This window comes from Lithobates pipiens, unplaced genomic scaffold (genome assembly GCF_037356315.1).
Source record: "Lithobates pipiens isolate NorthernLeopardFrog02 unplaced genomic scaffold, aLitPip1_a1.2 Scaffold_23, whole genome shotgun sequence".
Taxonomy (NCBI): domain Eukaryota; kingdom Metazoa; phylum Chordata; class Amphibia; order Anura; family Ranidae; genus Lithobates; species Lithobates pipiens.
This window is the reverse complement of record NW_027507785.1, coordinates 177,212,927-177,232,892: the sequence shown is the minus strand read 5'-3', so window position 1 is coordinate 177,232,892 and position 19,966 is coordinate 177,212,927. Positions and strand designations below refer to the sequence as shown.

General features: G+C 40.7%; 1 protein-coding gene across 1 annotated transcript in view; it reads left to right on the top strand.

Annotated features, from left to right (window-relative positions):
• The window catches only part of HMCN1 (hemicentin 1), a 457,974-nt gene that overhangs the window by 222,916 nt on the left and 215,092 nt on the right, over positions 1–19,966 (top strand). The window contains exons 44-48 of the mRNA XM_077452653.1: positions 1,558–1,719; positions 2,523–2,804; positions 4,632–4,799; positions 4,934–5,047; positions 17,546–17,629. Of these exons, the coding sequence (XP_077308779.1) occupies positions 1,558–1,719; positions 2,523–2,804; positions 4,632–4,799; positions 4,934–5,047; positions 17,546–17,629 (810 nt within the window). The remainder of the gene's footprint in view (positions 1–1,557; positions 1,720–2,522; positions 2,805–4,631; positions 4,800–4,933; positions 5,048–17,545; positions 17,630–19,966) is intronic.

The following is a 19,966-nucleotide window of genomic DNA, read 5'->3' as shown; positions in this document are numbered from 1 at the left end:
ACCTCATAGACCTTGCGATTGCACAAGAACGTTTTGCTCTAGTTAATTTGCTCTTTAGCTTACCGTATGTGGGCTTTGTGCTATACAGTAGCTCTATTAACATGTTCCATGGGGCAATAAACATAATCTCACCACTATAATTGTGCAAGTTCAAAATATTTGCATTGAAATCTGGAATAGAAAGAGGAATGCCATGATGCACTTCATGTTCTAGTCCTCTCTGACCATTGGCAAAGCAGAGAAGGCTGGAAACAGCATATTTCCTAAATAATTGCAAGTGTCTATGAATAAATGTGAAAATAAAGATGATCATCAGAGAAGACTTTACCCCCTTCAATTCCAGGGTAGCAATGCAAATTGCTAGATCACATTTCAGCTCTTTTAAACAGAATATCTTAAAATAGATACAACCGAAGAATGCAAAGGGAATATATTGAAGCTTGCGAGTCATTCGATTTGGTGGTTGCATTAGTTTCCTTCTTCAAACTTTTTAGACATTTTTAATTTAAGAAAGGTGATTCTGCCAATAACACATATCCTGTTCTGCGGTTACAATGCTTACTTGCTGCACTAGCATTGATTTACTAAAACTGGAGAGTGCAAAGTCTGGTGTAGCTCTAAATAGAAACTAATCAGCTTCCAGGATTTTTGTCAAAGCTTAATTAAACAAACTGAAGTTTGAAGCTGATTGACTGCCATGCCAGCTGCACCAGATGCACTCTTCAGTTTTAGTAAATAAGCCCTATAGCATCTACGAAGGAGCAGCATTATTACCACAGGGAAAGAAATGTGCTAGAACAACAGAATGTCTCTCCTTCCCTTCAAAATGTGGGGGGAAGAGAGACATGGGCATGGCTGATAACAATGCATGGGAATTCAGTGGTTGAACACACAGGAAGTTGGCAGCTCACTCTAAACCCAACAGGATTCGTAGGTATGTTTCTGTACCTGTAGCATTTTTAAAGAGACAAACCATTAGGAAATGTGCATGTATTTGTGAGATGTGCTATTTGTTTTCATTTTTCTGACATACACTTGAATTTACTTGGTAAGCAGTGCAGCAATTTTAAGGTTAGGCTTTGTTCAAATGTGCTTTTATTGTAGTGTATACCTAAAACTACAGTATATGAGATTTAAGATGTTTACCTGTGTTGACCTCTTATGTGTTATTGTTGAGGGGTGCTAAAATTGCAAACTAGGTACATTAGGTATTTATATATTGACAATACAATGCAGAAAGAACTGCTATATGTTGTGTACACTTGTTTAGTAAGCGGTGATAGTGGGATGGTAGGGCTTCATATCCTATGATGCCAAAAAGGATTTAAATTATTTAATTTTTAAGCAAAAATAATTTGAAATGATCAATTTCATAAAGAAATATGAAAGTAATTAACATTAACATTTAAACTACCATAAGTCTGAACAGCAAAAGTTGTACTTTTCATAAATAGTTTGAAATACTAAATAAGAGCAAGGAACAGAGGTTTTTATAGCACCAAGGCTTATGAAGATATGATTGTCTACAGAAGAATATTTAATTATTGTATTTCACAGGTACGCCAGTTACACCGGACAGCAAAGGGCGGATTCGTTTTCTGTCAGGAGGGAGACATCTTCATATTGCAGTTGCTATGGAATCTGATGCATCATCATATACATGCACTGCTTCAAACATAGCAGGGAATGCAGCAAAAAAGTATAATGTGAAAGTTTATGGTAAGTAATGTATAACCAAACACAAGCACAAGCACTTAGCAGTAAAAATAGATCTCTACCTCCAATGTAAAATTAAGACCACTATATGCGGAAATAGAAAATGTTACCTTCTGTTGTTAACAATTTTTTAACAAATTATGATAATAAATGTTCAATTTGCAAACTGATTACTCTAATTAGCCTAAAACGTGCAAAATGTACTCTATTATTTTTATTAACACAACTTCTTTTAAAAGAAGTCTCTTAATTGACACTTTTATTCAGGAGTTAGTATTTTATCCCATGTACGTCATTCATCACTATCATATGAAATGTTTTGAACTGTGCGGCATCTGAACCCTGGGAAGTACATAACTGGAATGAGACCATAATGTTGACGCAACATTGCTTAGACTAAGCGCACATAAACTGCAATGCCATCTCTTTTGGAATCATTCTGTCTGTCTGCATATTTATAATTTCACTGATTTATATTTATGAAAATATGGATTTATTTGAATTTATAAAATGATAAAGCTATATAGTTTGTGAAGGAAGTGTAAAGCTTATTAGGAATGTATTTCACATAGTGTGAAGTGAGGAGGTGAGAATTAAAATGAAAAACAAGGATGAGGGGTGCCTTAAATCTAGAGATGCTGAAACTAGATAAGGACAAAAAATTATTGTTCTAGATTGCAAATCTCAGACCAGTGTTAGCATGCCATCATGTTGATGCATTCCATGACGCCAGATGCTCACACATCTGCTAGCCAACTAAATCCTAAACTATTTTTCTTTTCCTTCTATTTATACTTTTCATACAGTACATCCCAGTATATCGGGAGGTGGACCTGTACCCTTGGATGTGGTAGTAATTGAAGAAAATAATGTGACTATGGAATGTGACCCTAGTGGAAGCCCACAACCCATGTTGACTTGGCTTAGAGAAGGAATTCCTTTAAATAATGAGGATGGATTTAAAGTCCTCAGAAATGGAAGACAGCTACATTTAGAAAAGGCACAGGCTTCAGATTCTGGACTGTATCTATGTGTAGCAGTGAATGTGGCTGGGCAAGCTGATAAAAAATATGATTTAAAGGTTTTCGGTAAGTAGTAACTTGAGTTGAAGTCCAGGTTTCTTATGTCTACAGTTAAAAGAGGTATTTGATTTATAGAATAACATTTCAGTCATCATTACATAGACCCATTCGCCCTCCTAGTAAAAAAAAAAAAAAAAGTATGCGTTTGAACAGTTTTTTCTTAGTCCCCCTGCAATGTCCCACACATACTTGCTGAGCCGGCCAGTGAAATCCAGTGAAAGCTTCCTGTGAAGGTGTGACAATGCCGCACTGTTCCTGAGTTCAGAGCAAAGTTACCACTCTTATGTATGCTGTGCCTCATGCCCTACAGTGGGATAAACATATGTTGTGGGGGGGATGTCTATCAGCATTATCACTGCTGAGTCACAATCCTGTAGCTTGTCAGTCAGAACCTCGCCACACCTGGTCATGCCCACTGCCTTCTGGGTTTACAGCATTGTCTTTGCTGCTGAAAACTTCTCAATGTGAGCCGCAGTGTCTGGGAGAGGGGACATGTAAGGCACAAATGAAGGAAGATTTGGCTCACTCAGGAATGGTAAAGGAAACTTTTTGTTTACCTTATGAAGCTTATCCATCACATAGTAACTGGAGTCAGTACTTGTATAGACTGTCATATAGAATCCTTTAGTTGTACTTGAAAGTAGGCTTATGCAATTCATTTCATAACGAATCAAAATTTGGACAAAAGAAATTATAGTGGATATAACTAATTAATTCAACATGATTTAGTAATTCGTTAAAGATCTAATGAAACAAAAGGTTAACTCAAAGTAAATCTAAAGCCGCGTACACACGTAGCGGTATGTCCGACGTACTTAGTCTGGCGGACTTCCCGCCAGACTGTACGTCGGACTTTCTGAACGGGCTACTTGCCCACACACGGCACTTTTTCAGCGGACTAATACGACGTACTAAGTCCGCCGTACTATCCACCCTACTTTTGAAATGAACGGACTCGCCCACACACGCGGAGGAAAGTCCGCTCATTTCGAGCGCGTCTCCAGGTAGGCGGGCCCGCGAAGGAGACGTCGCTGGCCCCGCCGCCTTGTATGGACTTAAAGGGGAACCCCAACGCTGAAAAAATCGGCGTGGGGGTCCCCCCAAAGTCCACAACAGACCCTTGTCCGAGCACGCTACCCGGCCGGCCAGGAAAGGGGGGCGAGCGAGCGCCCCCCCCCTCCTGAGCTGTACCAGGCCGCGTGCCCTCAACATGGGGGGTGCCTTGGGGAAGGGGGGGCCGCGCACACACACGATCAAATTGTCCGGCGGCTTTGTTTCGTCTGACCTTTGTCTGTCAAAAAGTCTGGTCGTGTGTACAATTCATAAGTGTTATTGGGTGAAATGCATTCGAGGGGGATCTTTCATGTGGGGACTGCTGTTGTGGTTATCTGTGCAATGAACCTAAATTGCAGTGACGTCATTGGTGTGCAGCAGCTCTTTCTTTCCTCCTGGAATGTTTGTTTATAATGTTCTCAGAATATTGGTACAGTAAAATATTTCAAGGATAATTCCTGTTAGAATTAAACTATGAGAGGCATATGGAGAGCACATCTTACACAGTACATTCATTTATTTATTCAGGCATACCAATGGTGCGTCAGACCATTCATTTATGATCCTCTGCACCAATCAGATTCAAACATGCCTTGGAAGATGTGATTGGTGATACCAGAAAACCAGAAAAACATAGCACATGCTGCAGTTTTTTCCAAATAAACATTTGTAACTCATTGATTTGTAAAATTGCTGCAACTGCACTTTAAGTTTGTGAAAATACATGAATGTTATATTTATGTAAGCATTTTGTAAATTTCTCCTTTTTATTGTTTTAAGTCCCTCCAAGAATTTTGGGATCATTTGAAGAGCATGAAAATGTAAGTGTAGTGGAGAGAAATCCAGTGACTTTAACATGTGAAGTATCGGGTATCCCACCACCCAAAATAACATGGTTCAAAGATGGTCAGCCCATTCACCCAAACAATACGCCCCAAGTGATGTCAGGTATTTCAATTTATTTCCATATAAAGCCTCTGACAAATTTAATGTTGTACGCTTTATATATCAATTCATATATAACATTTAACTTTATTTAACTTTCTGGTGTCCCTAAAATTATGTGATATATTCTGTGACAGGTGGCATGGCCTTACGGTTTGTGCACACAGCCCTCTCTGATGCTGGAAGATACCAGTGTGTTGTGTCCAATGCTGCTGGAGTGAAAAATAAAGAGTTCCACTTCAATGTATTAGGTATGTGATTGGTTGATGCTGCAATACTTTCTAGTAAAAATATATTTTAAGAATATATACATTTTTTTCACTAATAGTTTCATCTATTCTAAAGATATAACAGAGTTACTGTTTGAATCACCGTTGCCAAAAATCTATTTTGGTCTAATCAGGTACCTGTCAATGTTTTAACCTAGCTTGAAAGGTCTTTTACTTTGGATGTGTATGTTGGTTAGGGTCTTAAAGTGCTTGTGAAGGCTAAAGGTTTTCTACCTTCATGCATTGAAGGTAAAAATCCTTTTGTGTGCAGCAGAGAATGTGTGAGCATACCACAAAAAGTGACTGGGCCTAGATTTCACCACTTTTAAATTCTAATTTGAGTTATGACAAGACCACCTACAAATAGACAAGGTAGCAAAGCAAAAGAAAAAAAAAACAGTACATTTATAATTTAAGAGTCTGGACTCTCCCTAAGACTCTAAGGTGGTCCTATCAAGCCCAAATTTGCCTGCAAGACTTTGTAGTGAGAAATAAATCAACCCTCAATTAATGTTGGGTGAATGATTCATGCCCAAACTTCACCCATTCGGGTGTTTGCCTGCTGAACACACAGTCAATATGTTGTTGAGGAGCCATGCCGGGAAGCTGGCTGCCCCATCCTTAACAAAGGATGAGTCATCAGCTATCAGTGGGCTTCCCCATTGACAGCTGAAAGACAAAAAATGACAGTAAAAAAAAAAAATGGAGTAGGGCCCCCCATAATCCATACCAGACTCTTATCTGAGCATGCAGGTCAGGAAAGGGAAGGGACGAGAAAGCGCCCCCCCTCCTGAACTATATCAGGCCACATGCCCTCAACATGGGGGAACTGCCCGCCATAGCACCTTGTCCCCGTGTTGATGGGGATAAGGGCCTCTTCCCCACAACCCTGGCTGGTGGTTGTGGGGGGGGGGTCTGTGGGTGGGGGGGCTTATTTGGAATCTGAGAGCCCCTTTTAACAAGGGGGCCCCCAGATCCTGTCCCCCCATGTGAATGAGTATGGGGTACATACCCCTATCCATTCACAAAAAAGTGAGTAAAAACATTACTTGAGTTTTTGACTACTTTATTAAAAGCTAAAAAATTTAAAAATGATGTCCCCTGGTGTAGATCTATCATCAATCATGACACCTGCCGCACCCGAAAAAGAGAAAAAAAAGCTCAGCTTGCCCCGAATGCTTCCACTGTCTGCCTGCTCCACTGTCTGATAGTTATTAAATAGGTAAGGGGTGGGGCCACCCGGGCATGTCACCAGGGGGCACCACCTTCCTGTGACGTTGGTGGCCTGCCATGCACCAGACCATGATGTTACAGGGAAGCCCGCTGACAGATGATGAATCATCGGTGGTTAAGGACATGGCGGCACGCTTCCCAGCCCACTCCTTAACCTCCCTGGTGATAATCCCTAGTGTGGCTTGGGGTTAACTTTCAGTACCAGAAGCAGCAACCCCAAGCCACACTCGGGGTTACACCATAGTATCCCTGTACTGTTACTTACCTTGTTCCTGTGATCCTCTGATGTCCTTCTGCTGTGTCCTCTGGCTGATGCATCTGTCTTCCAAGTCACGGTGCTCGCAGGGGGATGGAGTCGGGCTGGAAATTCAAAAAAGTTCAAAAAATAACATACACACAATACATTGCAATCTGTTAGGATTACATTACTGTATCAAATAATTTCACCTTCATTTTGTCCCTAGTGCTTTGTCCAGTGCCACTTTTACCTTTCTTTCACTTGAGAATGTCCATGTCACCCAAAAAGCATCCTTTTAGGTCAAAAGCCATTTTAGACCAGCTAGAAAGCAGTGATAGTGAATAAGGATCACTTGCAGAATTAAGCAATAGTGATTTGTGGGGAAATTCGTCATTAGACACTGGAAGTGATGACATCGACGATTCTGTGACTGAGCTCAGTGATGTGCAAACTTGGTACTCTATTGACTGTGGTACGGATCAGGCAGCTCCCCTGAGATTCCCATTTACAGAAGCATCTGGTATGAAAGTAGATGTTGAACATGACCGATGAGGTTAGTGAAAAAATCCTTACTGAGACAAACCGGTATAAAGAGCAACAATTAGCTACTACGCATCGGAAGTTTCCAAGAAGCAGAAAGTGGGAACCTGTGACCAAAGATGACATTTGGAAATTTCTGCTCCTTATAATACTTCAAGGAGTGGTGGGGAAACCCTTGCAGAAGTGGTATTGAACAACTAATAAATTACTTTCTTAAACCTCCATTCTTTGGCACAGTCATGTCAGAGTACAGATTTTCCCTGATCATGAAATATTTACACTTCGAAAACAACACTAAAGAAATTTGAGAAATATCTCAAATGTTTCTAAAGAATTTCCAATTGAGCTATGTGCCAGAAAGAGATATCAGAATAGATGTATGTCTAATGGTCTACAAGGTAAGGCTCAGCTGGATACAATACATTGCACCAAAGAGAGCACGATTTGGTGTAAAATCCTACATGCTATGAAAATCGCCAACTGGCTAGATTTAGAATTCAGTCATATAAACTGGAAAAGGAACAAAATTCAATCCAAAATACAGCAACTATGGAATGGCAGAATCTTCAGTTCTTTCACTCATTGAGCCATTGCTAAATCAGGGCTATTGTGTAACAACCGACAAATTTTATACATCTTCAGAACTTTATGAATTTCTTCTGTGAAATAAAACAGATGCCAATGGCACCGTTAGGGCTGCCAATGTTTGGCAATAAGAAGCTGAAGACTGGAGAAATTAGACATGTGCATTCGTTTTAGTCCGAATGCATTTTCGTCAGAATTTCAGCTATTTTCGTTTTTGTTTTGACAAACGATAACAGAATCCGAAAAACGTAAGATCCGACATAAATAAATGCTTTATTTTCATTTTCATTGTTACAACAGTTTGGTATAGAATAGGAGATTCGACGTGACTCTGACAATAATAATCTGTGTCTATAGAACCTGTGGTCGAATGTGCCTAACCTTACCTCTATTAGTCCAAGATTATATAGAGAAAATATTCGACAGAGAAAAAAGATTTGACAGAGAGAAAAGATTCTGCAATTTACTGTCCTAAAAAGTGTTTGGGGACCCGAGTCCTGCCCCAGGGGAAATGTATCAATGCAAAAAAAGTTTTAAAAACTGACGTTTTTTCGGGAGCAGTGATTTTAATAATGATTAACCCCCCTGACGGTATTCCCGAGTCTGACTCGGGGTGGATTTTTTATACCAAAAGCGGTATCCCCGAGTCAGACTCGGGACAGCGTCGCTGGATCCAGGAGGAGGTTTCCTTACCTTCTCCTTCGAATCCAGCGATGTCTCCCCGCTGTACGAGCGAGCCGTGCCTCGCTCGATCTATCACATCGGCGATCTCCGTGCCCTGCGAGCGTTGCGACGCACGGGCACGGAGATCGGCGCCAAATTCAAAAAGTGAAATAAACAGTATACATACAGTATAATGTAATCTTACAGATTACATTGCTGTATGTAAATATTTCACATCCCCTTTGTCCCTAGTGGTCTGCCCAGTGTCCTGCATGCAGTTTTATATTGTAAAAACTGTTCTTTATGCCTGGAAACTGGAGATTGCCCATAGCAACCAAAACTGTCACTGTACATCAAAAATGATTTTAGACCAGCTAGAAAACAGCGATAATAAATTAGAATGACTCGCAGAATTGAGCGATAGCGATTTGTGGGGAGATCCGTCATCAAATAGTGAAAAGTAATGACAGTGACAATTCTGCAACTCAGCAAATTTCAGTGTTTTTGATTAGATTACATTATTGAATAATTTTTATTATTGTTATATTATTATTTGGTACAATTATTTATAATTATTTATTATATTATAATTTATGATTTAATTTTTCAAACTTTATCATACCTGGGATGTCTGCTAGACTCTGGTTTGGACAGATTTAAGAGAGTTATTCCTAAGAATTGCAGGACTACAATATAAAACGCCAAATTTTCATGCAAAATAATGGTACCGCTTTTAGCACCTAAAATCCGAAATAATGGTACCGCCAGGGAGGTTAAAGTGAAACAATAAAAGTGTAATATTCCTTTAAATTTCGTAGCTGGGGGGTGTCTATAGTATGCCTGTGAAGGGGCGCATGTTTCCCGTGCTTAGAACTGTCCGTTCACAAAGTGTCATTTGTGCAGGAAAAAAAGTCCTTTAAAATCACTCGCAGCTATTATGAATTGTCGGCTCCGTAATACAGAGAACACTCATTGAAAGTCATTGACAAAATAAATAAATAAATAAATAAATAAAGCGTGGGGGTCCCCCAAATTCAATTACCAGGCCCTTCAGATCTAGTGTGGATGTTAAGGGGAACCCTGCGTCAAATGAAAAAAAAATTGACGTGGGGTCCCCCTAAAAATCTATACCAGACCCTTTATCCGAGCACGCAACCTGGCAGGCCGCAGGAAAAGAGGGGGGACGAGAGAGCGGCCCCCCTCCCTCCTGAACCGTACCAGGCCACATGCCCTCAACATTGGGAGGATGCTTTGGGGGTCTGTGACCCCTCAAAGCACCATGTCCCCATGTTGATGGGGACAAGGGCCTCATCCCCACAACCCTGGCCGGTGGTTGTGGGGGTCTGCGGGCAGGGGGCTTATCAGAATCTGGAAGCTCCCTTTAACAAGGGGACCCCCAGATCCCGCCCCCCCCTGTTTGAAATGGTAAGGGGGTACAAAATTACCCCTACCATTTCACAAAGAAAGTGTAAAAAATTGTTAAATAAGACAAACACACTTTTGAAAAATTCCTTTATTAAAAATAAAAAAAAATAAAAAAAAGATTCCAGCGGTGGTAATCCACTCTTGCTATCCAGCGAAGGACGATCATCTCTCCGGGGTCCAGCGATGGCTCATCTGAATCAGCGCAGCGAATCCATCCATCTTCTGTCTCCACGGAGGAGACACTGCGGGGATTCCGGCGGCCTGACGTTTGTTATATGCGGAGGGCGGGGCCACCTGTCACCTGACCCCGCCCCCTCTGACGCAAGGGGAAACCCGGGGTTCCCCGTGACGTATGGGTGACCCCGCACCCCTCTGATGTAACACAGGCAGGTTTCCGTTACATCCCCGCAGTGTCTCCTCAGTGGAGACGGAAGATGGAAGGATTCGCTGCGCTGGATCAGATGAGCCATTGCTGGACCCCGGAGAGATGATCGTCCGTCGCTGGATAGCAAGAGTGGATTACCACCACTGGAATCTTTTTTTCATTTTTTTTTATTTTTAATAAAGGAATTTTTCAAAAGTGTGTTTGTCTTATTTAACTATTTTTTACACTTTCTTTGTAAAATGGTAGGGGTACTTTTGTACCCCCTTACCATTTCAAACAGGGGGGGGGGGCGGGTCTGGTATGGATATTTAGGGGGAACCCCACGTCAATTTTTTTTTAAATTTGACATAGGGTTCCCCTTAATATCCATACCGGACCTGAAGGGCCTGGTAATTGAATTTGGGGGACCCCCACGCTTTTTTATTTATTTATTTATTTTTATCAATGACTTTCAATGAGTGTTCTCTGTATTACGGAGCCGACAATTCATAATAGCTGCGAGTGATTTTAAAGGACTTTTTTTCCTGCATAAATGACACTTTGTGCAGGGACAGTTCTAAGCACCAGAAACATGCGCCCCTTCACAGGCATACTATAGACACCCCCCAGCTATGAAATTTAAAGGAATATTACACTTTTATTGTTTCACTTTAATCATTATTAAAATCACTGCTCCCGAAAAAACGGCCGTTTTTAAAACTTTTTTTTGCATTGATACATGTCCCCTGGGGCAGGACCCGGGTCCCCAAACACTTTTTAGGACAGTAACTTGCAAATTAGCCTTTAAAATTAGCACTTTAGATTTTGAACGTTGGATTCCCATAGACTTTAATAGGGTTCTAAAGTTCACACGAAGTATGCTATATACTAGCTCCGTCTAATCTTCTTTATACATTCGACAGACACCATAAGCCTTCAAAGACAGATTCGACCGTAATTCATGTGGATTTTCGGACGAATGCAATTTTTGAACGAAAAACTAAATAAATAAAAACGAATTTCGGGAGTAACTAAATAAATTATTTTTTTGGACGAAAACGAAATTCCGAAACAAAATATTTTACTCTGCACATGTCTAGGAGAAATGGTTGCCTGGCAGAAAGGCAAATGATGGCACTGTGATGGCCTGACAAGAAACATGTGTGCCTAATGCGCACAGTTCATAATACCTCCACTGTTATGGTATGCAGGAAAGGTGGGAAAGAAATCACAAAGCCACAAGTAGCTATAGACTAAAATAACACCCTGGGAGGTGTCATCAGAGCCGACTAAGCAATGACATTCTACCTAGCAAGGAGGAAACAGCAAAATAAGTACTACAAGAAGATTTTTAGGCATCTTCTTGACCAATGCTTGTGGAATGCCTACATTCTGCAAAAAAAAAAAAAAAAAGTGACATTCAGCCTGACTTCATTTGGAAAGTTGCCGAACGTATCTTTGTGAACCACCAAACACCATCAATGGCTGTGAAGAAATCTGGACGTCGTGCTGTTGGTATTGTCAACCCAGAACACCTGACTGGTCGTCACTTCATGGACTACATCCCATCAATGGAGAAAAAGTCAGCACCTACAAGGATGTGCATGGTTTGTTGCTCTATGCGCCAAGGAGAATGTATCTGTCAACTCTTCTTATCTATGTTTCTTTTATCAAAGGGGACTTTTTTAATATTTTATAAGCAAATGTGTTTATTGTATTGCTATTTTTTATCATTAGGATTATTATATATTGACCTGTGTACAGTTGCTTATATTCATTCATATGTACTGTATTTTGTACTGACTGAACTCACATATTCTAAATTTTTCATACCCAGGATGTTTACTAAACCAATATGCAGTGTCTAGTATTACAATGACTAGTAATATTGCACCCTTGTTTGGACAAATTTCTTTTTGGTTTGATTACATTATTGAATAAAATGTATTACTATTATATTATTATTTTTGTAATTATTTATAATTATTTATTATATTATAATTTATAATTTTGTGTTTCAAACTTTATCATATCATAGGCGAGTTATTCCTAAGAATTACAGGCCTACAATATAAAACAACAAATTTCCATGCAAAACAATGTACCACTTTGACATTCAAAAATACTGGCATTATCAGACTGCCAGGGAGGTCAACAACCAGCTATACTCAGGGTATTATGGAGAAGAAAAAATCATGCAAAATGTAAAATGAATGTAAAAACGCATCAAAAACACTTGCGTTTTTGGTGTTGTCCATTGAACTCTATTACACGCAAAGCACAATCTGCTACCGGAAAAAAGTCCCTGACCCTTTACAAAAACGTCTGAAAAATGCATAGGTGTGAATGTGTACCATAAGAAAACATGTTAAATGGACTGTAGTGCATTTCTGCAAACTGCAAAACACACTAAAAACTGCATAGGTGTGAACCTAGGGTTAGTGAGTAGACAAATGTAATATCAGTCCTTACAACTTGACCAAGGACTCCAATGATGCAGGGGCCCCTCATACATTTATAAATGAAGCTCTAGGTTACCTGAGTTGAGGCTGAAACACCAGGAGTACAAGATTACTAGAGATGTTACTTTGATGCACAGAGAAGCTTTGGATGAACGCTGAAATTGATAAACCTACTTTTTATTACTGTAAGCTGCAGTAATGGCTGCCAACACTGCCATAGGATACTATAGACTGTTTGAGCTGGCTGGAGGTAGCTGCAAACCATCTGAGGTGCCTGGCGGAATGTTTGTTTGAGGTAACAGCCAAAGACTTGTCTGAGGTCACCAGCAAAATGTTTGTCTGAGGTAACCAGCTGAAGACTTGTCTGAGGTGACTGGCAGAACATTTGTCTGAGGTAACCGACTAAAGACTTGTCTGGGGTGACTGGCAGATATTAGACCTTTCCAAATGGATGGTGGTTCCACCTGGAGGAGTTGGAGACCTCCTATTCAGAGAGGTAGGCCACAATAGAGAACAGAAGGTCCCCACGATCTCAGAGCTCCAGGTCAGGCACATCCTCTCCCTGCTCTCGTCTTACACTCCACCAAGAACCTTCTGGAGCTGCTTGTTATTTTTCTTGCCTCTGCCCCTTCCCCCAGCTGGTAAGAGAGATGTAGTTTGGGGTGGAGCAGTGTGTCCATCAATTGAAGTGTCTCCTCTACACGATCCAACACCAGTCAATAAGGTGAGATGGCACCAACAGTTCACCGAGGTTCAGCTAACAGTCTTGCTGCACCAACAGTCTTATTGCCCCACAAACATTTCTAGAAATATGAAAGACCTGTATTTAATGAAACCACAGACTGTGTGTCCACCACAAAATGGTGGAACTCTAAGCGGGACTTTGGACTCTAGTGTGGGGATACCTGGAAAGGTGAACAGAGGACAAGGTCATTTGGCAGGAGGTTTTTGAGGGCTGAGGATGGTGGGGAGGGAATCTCTGCACTCATAGTTCAACTAGCACCTATCTATATACCGTTCATATGCAAATACTATGCGATCAGACAATGGGGTTGATTTTCTAAAGAGAAATAGGCTGTGCACTTTTGAAAGTGCAGTTGCATTCTGCAAGTGCAGTTTCTCCAGAGCTTAGTAAATGAGGGAGAACTCTGCTGATATGCATCATCCTAACACGTGCAAGCAAAAATGCATTTTTTTTATTTTCCTTGCATGTGATTAGGTATTCTTTGCCAAGTGAAACTTTATCTTATTTACTAAGCCTTGGAGCAACTGCACTATAATAAGCGCATAGTTGATTTGCCTTTAGTAAGTGCACTCATGGAATATATAAACATTTAAAAGTTGAACTAGTACAAATCGTACAAAATGACAGTTGTGCAAGTGAGGATTCAAGTGTTCATGAGTATGATAGCTTAAGAGAGAAACTGTTCTTAAAGTGGTATTAAACTCAAAATATTGTAGTTTACCAATTCTTTGATGTGGTGGCTTCATTAGCTTCCTTTTTTCCCTTTAATTTCACCTGGTGATCAGGCCAGTAAGTCTGTTTTATTTTTCTACTTCCTATAACAGACTAAGTTGTCCACCAAAAGTGGCAGTCAAAGGGTTAAGACAAACCATTTACCACTAACAAGAGTGCTTACAATGGTCAGATTTTTTTTTAATTTTTGTAAAATTTTTATCCCAAAAGGTTTTACATAAATAAAATGATCAGGAATAGGCCCTTGTTCTCATTACCATGGAGACAGGATGCCTTGCCAGGGGGTCCCTCAATGGCAAGGAAACCCCCCCATTGAAGGAATGTGACCTTGTATGGTTCAGGATAGGGGACCACCCTTGTCTCCCCTCTTTCCTTCAGGCTTAGATAAGGGTCCAGTATGGATGTCTTGGGTGGCACAGTACTTTATTCTCTTGATTTTTGCATGGGGTCCCCCCTTAAAATCCATACCAGACCTTAAGGATCTTGTAAAAAAAAATTTGGGTGGGACGGGGATGGGCTATAACCCTATTTTTTTTTGGTCCAAAAAGGCCTGGTATGATTAAAGGGGAACCCCATACTATTTTGTTTGTGCATGTGCTCATTAACACCTACACACACACAACACACATCTACACCATATCCTCATCTAGCAGAAAGGTCTCTCATAGATGAAGGAAATTCCCAGCTGCTTTGTTTACAAGCAGAACAAAGCAGCTAGGAGCTGTCATTTTGCCAGCAATTTAAACACACCTTTTCCTTTGTAAATGTCATTGTGACTTTAGTTGGTAATGCACATTGCATAGATGCTCCACATCACACACAGGATCAGGGCATCCCCCAGACATATTATTTAATAGCATTTTGCATTTTCATTGTTTTACTTTACCTATTATGGAAATCACTGCTCCCAACCAAACTACATTAATTTATTTATTTTTTGGCTTTGGTACAGATTACCCATGGCAGTGCCCAGTCCCCATGCCATTTTTAACAGTCACTTGGCTATTAGCCTAGAAAATTTTAAGACCAGTTTTTTTTTTAACTGTAGCACCCTTTAATTAGGTAATTGCTAGATGAGATTTTTGTCAGTGCAGGTAAATTTAGGTAGGCCTAGCTGAAAGCTAGGAAGAAGTGGAAGAAATGTAGAGCTGTCTGGGGTGTTCTGAGGAGCTCTGACCAATCCCCAAACTGGATCGGCAGGGGGCAGGCCTCCTTAAATAACTAGAATCAGCCCAGCTGGTAGGAGTTGTTCAGGTGGAAGAACTAGAGATGGGGTATTAGGCTGTTGGGGCCTTGGAGGCAAGTCTCCAGGAGGAATCCATCAGGTGTCGGTGAGTGGCAGGCACAGTCGGGAGAGCTGGGAGAGGCATGCCATAGAGAACTGGGTATGTGCAGTCAGAGATGGATGTGGAGCCAGCGGGAGAGACAGTGATGTTATTGGCAAAGTCAGGCTGCTGGAGCTGGGAGAGCTGTCAGGGTCTGCAAAGGGCTGACTGGGATCAGTAGTCCACCAAAAAGGTCAGCTAGCACTAAAGACTTTTCCTACTTTTGTTGCTATTGTAGCGGCCACAACCCTTGCTAGGCAGCCTTGACTTGTTGGGCTTACCAGTTACCTTCTCTTGGCCTGCTCTTCCACGTCTAGGGGTTCCCAGGGTTGATACCAAACGACTTGAACACTGACACAGATGAAGTCCTTTAGCAAAGGTTTTATTTTGCAGTAGTAACATTCAATAACACAGTCTCTTGTGGGAACAGAGGGCACGGGTGAAGAACTCAGGCACCTTGAACTGCAGGTCTAGCAAAGTCTCTAATTCCACCCAGAGAGTAGCCACTCACAGCTGGGTACTTCAAGGCTGAACAGATCTCTAGCCAGAGATCATGGCAGTCATCACCTTGACTCAAAACTTGAAACAGTCCCGTGAACGTGGACAAGTTGTAACTAAAGGTAAACAGGAACCTTTTCCTCAGTACCTGGAACGTTTCCCGTCTCCTCAATGGTACTGGAAAAGCGTGAATTTGTCAATGTCCTTCCCAACTCAGTAACCAGGCACTTCCCAGGATGCCACTTGCCGGCCCTTCTCCAAAGAGTCCTCCCCCAGTCACTTCCACGAGCCTCTCCAAACCGAGAGCACACCCGGACAACTTGAATCCTCCCTCAGTTACTGCGCCTCGGACCAGCCGGGTCAGAGACTCGGGAACAGACGGAGCCCTACCCCAGACCAAATGGGTCTACTAGGGGCCTCCAACAGGAACATGTTGCGGGATGCCGAACACCCCGTGACCGGGACCCCTTATGGGGCTACCCCGGTCCTGGAACCAGAACAGACCACACGGGTCTCACAAACTCCTCTTCTTGAACAAGTGACCCACACCCCTTAAGTACCCCTTTCCCAGACTCCTCAGCGGGCCCCGGCACTCTCACTGATTGGTTCTGAGGAGGTTGATACTCAAACATCCAACCAGGCCTGGTTCTTGCCTGTCACGTGCACTTCACCATTCACATGACCAGTCAGAACATCCAAACACAGCCTGGCCAGACTGGTGTTAAGGCCAACCTATGTAATTAACCCTCAGAACCCCTACTGTTATGAGGCAAAACTAAATTTACATGCGTATGACATTTTGTCAAAAATATCATCCACTACACTATAATAAAGTGGCCTGCAGTCCCTGCCTGTAATAAGGAACTTTGCTAAGGTCTGAATGAAACCAGAGTTAGGCCTAACCATGTGTTAGCTGAGCCTGAAGAACTGTGCTGGAGAGAGAAGGAGAGATAGTCTGCAGCAAGTGTTGCGCAGAAGGAGAATATCTGAATTGTCCCATACCATGCAATAATCATTTTGTGGGTATCCCATAATTCCCTTTCACCCCATCCAAATGTAATCCCTCAATAAATAACAAAAGCAAAGCTGATGGACTGTTTATTGTCTGGGGAGTGACTGGAAGTGAATGCCAGGCTGGGCAGGGTGACTAGTGGAACTACTACATTCTGCAGCCCCTATGGTGGTATCGCTATATAACATTTGGCAACTATTTTCTTCAATGGGGTTTCAATTTGAACTTTAGTCATGTTCACTGAACACTGCTCAAATGGAACCCAGGTGTGTTTGGATCATTACGAAGTGGAGTTTACCTATGAGACATACAGTATTACTACCTTCTGTAGCAAAAAAAAGACTTGTTCTCTGATATTGTTATAAAGAATGACATAAACCCATGTATGGATTGCGAAAATGTGGTAAGATATGGAGATATGAATATGTTGAGGCAAAATGGTACAGCATTATTGCATAATATATACAAAATCATATTGTAATCTGTTTTACTGGGTTATTAATTAAACATTTATTTTATATACTAATATACTGTATTGTATAGGTACCTAAAAAGTTAACCGGATCTTTACTTTTTCTGGTGTATAATTGAAAATACTTTTTATTACTGACTGTTTACCTCTATAAAGCTAACAATGAAACTAAACTTTTGATTTTAGTGCCCCCAAGACTTACAGGAAATGTTTTGGAAGACATAAAAGTGAAAGAAAAAAGTGACGTTGTCCTTTCCTGTGAAGCAACAGGTATACAAAGACTCTTTTATTTCTGTAACCTGTACAGCTGTGCACATGTAGACAATAATATAAAATGCTATTGTCGTTATGTAAAATGGTAAAGTAACAACAGAAACTCACATTCAAGTGCCTGTGCTAAATGCACCTATCTGTCAGTAAATAAATCAGTAAACTCAAGTATATGTATGATGGGTGTTAGGCTACAGTTTATCCTGGGATGAAAGGAGTTTGTTGAACGAATACAGTAACTGGTTAGTCTGAAAAATATTAACCAGTCCTCCTTTTAGCGATATAAAGCAGAAATACAATATTATGAAAAGAGTAGAATTCAATATTTTCTGACAAAAGTCCTATTTGCTGGACCATGTTAATAAAGATTACAGGAAGGGCGATCACCCCATAGTCTGCAGGATATAGTGATCCCAAGAGGCACACAAGTGACGGAGCTTGAATTGTGAGGCTTTGAAAGAACTCTTATCACAACCATTTAGCTTTCTTCAATAAATCACTGGAGGGCCCAGTGACAAAATTTTGACTAGAAATTTAAAGGGAGTGTCTATCACCCATTGAAACTATTTGTACACATTTTAAAACACAAATGTGAAATGCAACATGAAGAGGCTGCTATTTAACTGAGAGTCCAAAAATAAGGCACTAGGCTGAAATCAAATCTGTCAATCATCTTTAGCTAAGCTTGAGATAGCAAGAAGATGAAAGGTATCGCACACGTTTCAGGGGCCAAACTATACCCCTTTATCAGAGCTGAAACAAGACTCATCAAAATTCATGAGTAAGATTAGTGCATGTATACATAATTTATTGTATAAAAAAAACAGAACACTGATATATGTTAACATTAATATCAATTCCTAAAGATAAATTATTTAATACATTTAAATAATCTAAAACATCTGAATCAGTAAGATACCAGAAAATATAAGCAAATAAGAAAAATATATAAATACCTACTGTATATTTAGAGGTGCAACCAATAGATGTAAATATAAAAGTATAACCAGAGCAAAGCCTTTATAAGGATGTCCACCAGAGGGCACAAGTATAACAAGTCATAAAGACTCTGCCTGTGGAGGGAAATATGTGACTATGTAGGCTATATCCAGATCTAGAATATGTACAATGTAAGAATGGACACATTGTAAATCTATATACCTGAGTATCTATAAAAAAAAAATACATATATACAGTATATATATATATATATATATATATATATATATATATATATATATATATATATATATATACAGTATAACAGTACAACAAGTTGAAGGTGCAAAAATATATGGAGACTAAATGCTTAAAAGTCATACAATTCTAAAAGCACAAAATACCTGCAATAGCACTGCAGTGGGAGCATGCTTAGTCTAGGTTCACACATATATGATTGATGCGGCTCTCATTTGCATGGACACAGCAGCCCATTCAATTAACCACTTGGTTCCCACACTACATCTATTGACGTCATGGGCTTTCAGTGGTTATATCTAAATGATGCCTGAGGCCACAGACATCATTCAGATATTGCTGTTTTCAGCCGGCGATTCCCTGCACCATAAGAATGATCATAGCGGCTGTTCCGCCGCTTGATCGTTCTTATGGGCGGCAGGAGGGGACGCCCCCCCTCCCGCCGCCCTCCGGTGCTTCTACCGACTCACCGTTTCCATCGGTGAGTCGGTCACAGGATCCGCCAGCCCCAGCAAGTAATCATAGAGATTTCCGGTGGACTAGATTGTCCCCGGAGTCTCTATGATCGTTCGGAGGCCGGGCGCGATGTTATGACGTCACGCCCGGCCTCGGTATTCAAATTAACGGCGCCGATCTGGCTAGGAAGCCAGGATGTTTTTTTTTTTTATTCTTCCCAGCCTAGAGATGAGATATGGGGTCTTATTGACCCCATATTTCACTGTAAATAGGTCCGATCGTGCCATATTCCTATTACAAGGGATGTTTACATTCTTTGTAATAGGAATAAAAGTCATCAATTTTTTTTAATTTTTTTTTAAGTGTAAAACTAAAAAAATAAAAATAAAATTAACAATAAAAATAAAAATAAAAATTTAAAGCGCCCCTGTCCCCGTGAGCTCGCACACAGAAGCGAATACATACGTAAGTCCTGCCCACACATGTGAGGTGAGCAATAATTCTAGTCCTAGACCTCCTCTGTAACCCAAAATATGTAACCAGTAAAAAAATTTAAAGCTTCGCCTATGGGGATTTTTAAATACCAAAGTTTGGCGCCATTCCACGAGCGCGTGCAATTTTGAAGCGTGACATGTTGGGTATCTATTTACTCGGCGTATCCTCCTCTTTCACATTATGCAAAAA